Genomic DNA, 7,326 nt, shown 5'->3' with positions numbered 1-7,326 from the left:
GTCACATCACAGTGGAGTCAGCTGTCTTAACCGTGGCTTGTGTACTGCAAACACATACCAGCTTCATCACTGTGTCTGTCACGCGACTCTGTTCCCCTTGGGCTCTGTCTTTACATTTATTTTGAAAGATGAAGCTCGCGATTATGGTAAGGGGCGTTACATTTCCGACGAGTGCTTGCGGTGTTCGGCCAATCACAATGCACTGGGTCAGCTGGCCAATCAGAGCAGACTGCGCTTGTCGGAAGGAGGGACTTTGTAGAAAACGAAGCGTTTGAGAGAGGCGGGGCATAGAGGACCTACAATAATGTACAGTATTTGAAAAATAATGTGTTTTTTGAACATTAAAGCATGTCAACATATTCTGTTACACCAAATAATGATCTTTAAAAAAGCATCATATGACCCCTTTAAGCTGGGGTTTCAGTTGTGTGTAAAGTATCTTTTTGTTATCTCAGCCCTCTGTGAGGGAGAAAGGGCCTGTCTGCAGGATGAAGTATGTGTTTATCCTGGACTTTGTCGATGTAAACCTGGATTTTACGGGTACCAGTGCAAAACCCGTGAGTAATATCGTTTGGACTTTGGGTTTCTGGTTTCAGGACTGCCTTTTGCAACTGTACAACTGTGTCTGGCCTTGAGGTTAGACATCCAAACAATACTGCACGAGCAAGCCTGATATTGCTTTATATAAACAATAATTTAATATTGAGTAACTTACATTTTAGACACAATTATGCCAGTTACTTTGTCAGTTTTTCCTCAGACGAACAAAATAGTTAGGCTACAAACTAATCCAAAGCAGAATCCGATAACAAAGCTTTCCGAAACTTTGAATACATTTCTTTGCAAACTGATTCACTATTTCGAATTCGAAACGCGCGAAACACAGACTAGTGGCACCTGCTGGTCAAAACGGCGCAAATGCAAAGAAAACTCATTGCCACCTTTTAAAAAACAATTGCAAATGTTTTCATAAAAGTACAATCTATTAAATGTCTACAAATAATTAAATATTAAAGTATTAAACATTAAGTTTCTGTAAAATGTGTGTTGTTTTATTAATGAGTGGTGCCTTGTGTTACTACTAGGGCAATTAGAATCAATCAAATATAATTATTTCCTTTTGTACATGCATCAAGTATTAAAATTAATTGAATGAATTAAAAATGAACCTAAATTATAAAACTAACCTGAGACCACTTAAAATCATTAAAGATTAGACATTCAGTCACAAGTTAAATGATGGTTGCCTCGTTTATTAAAATCACATGACTTAGCAAGAGAAAAGCAGCAAACTGATTCAGAAATAATCAGTGCTTTCAAAGCACTCATCACTAACACACAGTAGTGACGTTCATGTGTGTTTGAACATATTGGTTGAATAAATGATTCAATGACCCATAAAGACACTATTTTGTTGCAAACTACTGCTGTATTCAGCACTCAGCCAATCAAATTTGAGGACCAGAACTAAATATCTTTGGCAAAACAACACTGGATAAATGTTTCTTTCTGATATATATATATATATATGTCGCAAATAATTTATGTTATTTGCTATATTCATATTGTTGACTACTATACATGTAGTATGCATATCTAGTTATTATGGATCTGAATTTTTTATTCTCCACAGCTTGTCCTCCTGAATTTTGGGGGCCGGATTGTCGAGAGCTCTGTCCCTGTCACCCTCATGGGCTCTGTGACCCAGTCACTGGTGAGTGCTCGTGCCTGCCCAACCGCTGGGGCAACCTGTGCCAAAACAGCTGCAAATGTGGACGTCATGGGAAATGTGACCCTGTCTATGGCAACTGCACCTGTGAGGAGGGCTGGTGGACGTCCACTTGCTCCAAAGCCTGTCAGTGCCACCTTGCCACATCCACTTGTGACAAAGCCACGGGACGCTGCCTGTGTGACGAAGCTTACTGGGGCCAAAAGTGCAGCCTGCGATGCAACTGCTATGTGTCCCCTTGCCAGCAGCGCACAGGGGCCTGTCAGTGCCTGCATGGCTGGTGGGGTCCATCCTGTGATCGCCGTTGCATTTGTAATCTCAGCAATGCCGACTGTGATGTGCAAACTGGCACCTGTCTGTGCTACCCGGGTTACAAAGAGCCTTTTTGCAATGAGCCTTGTGACAGTGGAAAGTATGGCAGAGGCTGTAGGAGAAGGTTAGTAAAAATTCTAAATTAAAGGATTAGTTTGTTGATTATGATTTTATTCAGAAAGAGTGCATTAAATTGATCCAGGACTGATGCATTTGATTGAGGAAAGACATTAATGTAGTTACAAAATATTTCTATTTCAAATAAATGCTGTTCTTTTGAACTTTCTATTCATCAATGAATCCATCCTGAAAAAAAATGTATTACAAAAATATTATACACCACAAGTGTTTTCAACATTGATAATAATAAGAAATGTTTCGAGTGGCAAATTAGCATATTAGCATGATTTCTGAAGGATCATGTGACACTGAAGACTGGAGTAATGGCTTCTGAAAATTCAGCTGGCCATAACAGAAAAGATATATATTTATTATTTATTTATACTTAATTTTAATATTAAAATAAAAGAATATTGAAATAGAAAACAGTTCAATTGTAATGATAGTTTACAACATTACTGTTTTTACTGCATTTTTGTTCAAATAAATACAGCATTGGTAAGCTTTTCAAAAAATCTTTAAATAAATCCTATCATTTTCATCGTACTGACACCAAATTTTTGAACACATTTGTTCTAGTATAGAAGATTTAACACTGATATGAAAGTATTAGAGATTATTAAAGCATGCAATTATGTTAATTTGAGCATTTTAACTTTTTAACAATTTTCTTTAAAATTGCTTGTTTAATTATTCAGCACAACATGTAAACATGAATTTTTAGTTCATCCATGATTTCTGCTCTTATATCTGTGTGTGTGCATGTAGCTGTGGACACTGTGAAGGAGGCAGGTCTTGCTCTAAACAGGACGGCCTGTGTGATGCCTGTGCACCAGGGTGGAATGGCACTCGCTGTGACCAGCCGTGTCCTGCAGGTTATTATGGCCATCGCTGCCAAGAGATTTGTCCGCGTTGCAGAAACATGGACCCATGTGACACAGAAACTGGAGCGTGCTTACACTGTGATCCTGGTTGGACTGGACCAAGGTACAGATCTATTGGGATTCAGTTCTGAAAGGAAACACCTTATTGTCTTATATACCATGACAAACTGCAGAGGTCTAAAAAGGGCAGTTAAGAATGGCTGCACTTAAAGGTGGGGTAAGTGATTTCTGGTAGCCAATGTTGATATTTCAAATCACCAAAACAAACACGCCCCTACCCCAAAAGGGTCTCGCCCCTATTTTGATAGCTCCGCCTCACACATACGTACGCAACCCAGGCAACGATTATGACACACGAGCATATTCAAGCAAAAGCCAGCATATGTTATTTCTGTGAAATAAAGCAAAACCAATGTTACTCACCTATCGAGAGGAAACAGCAACCTCGGTGTTTGTTTTGGTACTTGGCCCCACTCAGTTTTCTAAAGCGTTTTTGAAAAAATACATACCCCACCTTTAATCATATTAGATGATAGACATTTGACTTACAATGTGAAAAGTGTTGTCTGATTCACAAATCAAATTACTCGTATAAGCTAATTATTTTTAATGAAACAACAACATACAATATGACTCGCAAATAAATGACTCTGAGCCGGGTCTTTTTAGTGAATCAAAAAAATACATTTGACCAATGTAGTCTGATTCATGAACGAATTACTCTTTTGAACTGGTTCTTTTTAGTGAATCAATAAAATACAGTGCAACCAGTGTCCCAAATCACAAATAAATTACTCTTATGAGCCAGTCTGAAACACTGCACTGCATAATTTACAGCATTAGAGATAGTATATCTTTCATATTTAAGAAAAATTGACATCACAACTGAAAATTTCCCAAATTAATAGGAACTGAATCATGACACTCTGAATCAAATTGAGCTCTTGTGAATCAGAACTGAACTAAATTGGAAAATATGCAAACACCTAATTTAAAGTCTAAGAAACATTATCATCTAAAGCAATGAAATTCATTTTAAGTGTGACTTATGTGTCCTAAACACGTTTTGGGGCAAGTGTACATATATTTTTTTTCTTGTGTGTATAATTGAATCTTCTACCTGCTAAGCTCCCTTAGATTTCGACATCTTTTAGTTGACTTTATTTTGGGCTTCTCCTTCTCTACAGATGTGACAAACCCTGCACAGATGGTACATACGGAGACGGCTGTCGTTTCCCGTGTAAAACCTGCCATCACGGCCACTGTGACCATGTGACAGGAAGTTGCATTTGTCTTCCTGGCTTCCAGGGTGAGAGGTGAGGGTACAGTGGTATTTATAGGTTGTTTTTACCTTGGTGTAAGAGTCAAAGAAGTCTCCCTCACTGTTCAATCTCTGTTGTAGCTGTAACAGCACATGTCCTCCTAACCTATATGGCATCAACTGCTCCGTGGCATGTGACTGTGGGAATCATGCCTGCCATCCAGCCACAGGAGCTTGTCCAAACAGTATGTCCAGACACCACATTTGGTTTTCACAGCTGGTATCCGCATCCCTCTCATCCGTTTTTTTGGATTTGTCTGCTAGGTAGCAGGGCAGGTCTCTTAGCAGGGCTTTTGATTCCCTTGTGCATTTTAATTCTTGCCTTGTTGTTCTGCTGCTGCTGTTGTGGGCGGCCCGTCGAAGGGAAGGAAGGGTATGAATTTGTTATTTGAAAGCTGATATAAATTGTTTTATTATTTATCAAACAATAAGAAAATCTTCTGCTAAATCTGACCTCTAGAGTGGCGGTTGGAGATGGCAGTCCTGCGGTTCGCATGAAGCATCATGTTTATACTGTGCTGGCCAACATGGGTTCGGCAATGCCGTGCATTACTCTTTGGTCATCTGGTTTGCCTAGGGTTACAGGTAATGTGCCTGTTTTCATTTGCAGATTGTGTTTTGGTGAATGTAAGTAGACTTTTAATGTTCTACGCTGTGTTTTTAGTCTCTCATCATGATCCTGAGCTCACATTTAACCACACAGGTGGAGCTGGGGAAGGTGGAGGGTTTCTGAAGCATGCTGCAAGCACTAACTGAGTATTTGAATGTTGAGCAGCAAGCTCATTGGCTGCTGATACGAAATAAAACCAATCAGCTGCGCCATGTGAATGATGTAATAGTATCAGATTGAGTTAAAACCTATCGGCCTGCGCCATGTAGTTTCATGACAGAACTTTGGATATAATATTAAATTATCATGCTGATTTCAGTTCCTCCTTTGAATAATATAATAGAATAATCATGTCATATAAGTACCTCCTTTGAAGAAGTAGACACTCTGTAAAGGCTGACTCCTGCGCAGTATGTCATAGGCGATGTCTTCAGAAGGTCTGTATCTGTAGTCATAATCATAGTCATTTTGTCTATGATAATAGTCTCTGCGTCTGTCCTGGTCTCGCCACCTGTCCTGCCCAAACCTCTGAGCAAACTCCTGTCCAATACTGATGCCCCTCTCTGCCATAGTCTCCCAATATGGTGACCTATTCTGCCTGCGCCTGGAGCCCCGCTGCTGGTCCCACTCCTGCCAATAACGCTGGTTCCACTGCTGCCCATACCGTTGGCCCCACTGCTGGTCCCAATTCTGCCGATTTCTGTCCTGATGCCTTCTGCTGGGCCATCTCGGAGTGATGTAGAGTCTGCCGGCTAGCACAGCATCCACAGGAGATTTGATTCCAATCCAGTCTTTGTTGATGAAGTGATGGCCACCATGATGACTGTGAGCTGGAAGAAAGTAATTAAAAGCGGAGTTATGGAAGCTGTCTAAGGTTCAATTTATTTTGATAACTTCCTCTAAAAAAATATTACCTCCACCAAAGAGCTGGTTGAAGTGCTCAACCCATCGGTCATAGTAAATATTAGTGTATCTGCAGAAGAGTGCTGAGGGAGATCTCAATGACATCTGAATGCACTCCTCATGGGATGGCTGGTGCTTGAACTCATACTGGTAATACTGGTCTCCTAGAAAGAAGGAACGTATGCTTTGTTTAGTAAAGTTAAATGAACATGTCAGTAAATCTAGATGTATTCTTTAGGTTAAGCACAAACCTTTAAAAAAATAAACCTTCTCTTTGTCATGATGGCTGTGAGCAGGAATGGCAAAGGCAGCATCCAGATGGTCTGGTATCTTCTGAAATCCCACAGATATTTCTCGTGGGAAATCTTCATCTAATACTCCATCTTCAAACCTCCAGTATTTTTTACCCTGGGAATAATAAAACATATTGTCATTTACAATCATGCTAGAAATTCTAAATGGTTTATGTTATAATAGATATAAATGCGAGGTCATCCATACTTTGAAGATGTATGTCTTTCCTTGGCAGTTTGAAGTGAAGGCAGCATCTATTGGACCTTTTATTCCCCAGATGTCTTCGATGAGCTTTGGGTACCCGGGTAATACTAATTTCTCATCAAGCTCAAAAAAATATTGTCCTCGTAGACAAACATATCACATTTTAAATTAGAAACAAAATGTGTAAAAAAGAATAAATAAATACAGAAAGAACTATAATAAGAAGAACACATAATTATCTGTCATAACACTATAATTTCAGTAATACAACAGTACATTTTAAAAATACATATTTTTTTGTTTAATCTTTTATTTTCCTTTTACCTACTTTCCAGGGTTATTATAGTTAACTAAAACTAAAGCTATAAAAAACATTTTTGTTACTTATAATAAAATAAACCTTAACTGAAATAAAATAAAAATGTTTTTTCTTAACAGCAATATTTTTTATTTTAATTTAGTTTAACTGATGTACTAAATTAGTAAAACTGAAATACAAAGCAATAAAACTATATAGACATGTTAAAAAAACTAATAAAAATGACAAAAACACAATAAAATGACAACTTTAACTAAGAAAATTAAAAATATAAAAATAATACCTAAATCAAAATATGAATAAAAACTAATGGTATCTCAATGATAATAAAATAACGCTGCCCCCTAACCATTTTGTTTTATATTTTCAAAAATTTTACTTGTACTAAATACATTGTATGTACATTTTTATGTCAAAAAATGAGCCAAAAAGAAATAGAAAATAATTTTGTATAATATTCACATTTTTGTTCTTCTTTGCTGTAAGCCACTTACCTCTGAATGCATATATAGAACCGTTTTTGAGCTGCATGAAGGAATCAAAGGGTCTGCCACTGCAGACCTCAGCGTCAGGGTCTTTGGCTTTTGTTGGTGTGGGTTCACCAGTTGAGGCTGTGTGAGGAGTTGTGGT

The 7,326-nt window shown here is 38.1% G+C and overlaps 2 protein-coding genes across 2 annotated transcripts in view; one reads left to right on the top strand and one right to left on the bottom strand.

Moving 5' to 3' along the window:
* Positions 1–5,122, top strand: part of LOC107669716 (scavenger receptor class F member 1) — a 7,583-nt gene extending 2,461 nt beyond the window's left edge. Inside the window, exons 3-10 of the mRNA XM_016462085.1 lie at positions 456–557; positions 1,634–2,165; positions 2,930–3,148; positions 4,233–4,361; positions 4,448–4,551; positions 4,631–4,739; positions 4,827–4,951; positions 5,031–5,122. Coding sequence (XP_016317571.1) covers positions 456–557; positions 1,634–2,165; positions 2,930–3,148; positions 4,233–4,361; positions 4,448–4,551; positions 4,631–4,739; positions 4,827–4,951; positions 5,031–5,122 — 1,412 coding nt within the window. The remainder of the gene's footprint in view (positions 1–455; positions 558–1,633; positions 2,166–2,929; positions 3,149–4,232; positions 4,362–4,447; positions 4,552–4,630; positions 4,740–4,826; positions 4,952–5,030) is intronic.
* A 199-nt stretch (positions 5,123–5,321) lies between these two features.
* LOC107669719 (vitronectin-like) overlaps positions 5,322–7,326 on the bottom strand; it is a 4,022-nt gene continuing 2,017 nt past the window's right edge. Inside the window, exons 5-9 of the mRNA XM_016462089.1 lie at positions 7,191–7,297; positions 6,381–6,517; positions 6,131–6,287; positions 5,891–6,043; positions 5,322–5,806 (exon numbers count right to left, since the gene is read on the bottom strand). Coding sequence (XP_016317575.1) covers positions 5,325–5,806; positions 5,891–6,043; positions 6,131–6,287; positions 6,381–6,517; positions 7,191–7,297 — 1,036 coding nt within the window. The 3' untranslated portion in view covers positions 5,322–5,324. The remainder of the gene's footprint in view (positions 5,807–5,890; positions 6,044–6,130; positions 6,288–6,380; positions 6,518–7,190; positions 7,298–7,326) is intronic.

This window comes from Sinocyclocheilus anshuiensis, unplaced genomic scaffold (assembly GCF_001515605.1).
Source record: "Sinocyclocheilus anshuiensis isolate Anshui unplaced genomic scaffold, SAMN03320099.WGS_v1.1 scaffold684, whole genome shotgun sequence".
NCBI lineage: Eukaryota > Metazoa > Chordata > Actinopteri > Cypriniformes > Cyprinidae > Sinocyclocheilus > Sinocyclocheilus anshuiensis.
The sequence above is the reverse complement of the archived record's forward strand: the minus strand, read 5'-3'. Positions and strand labels throughout refer to the sequence as shown.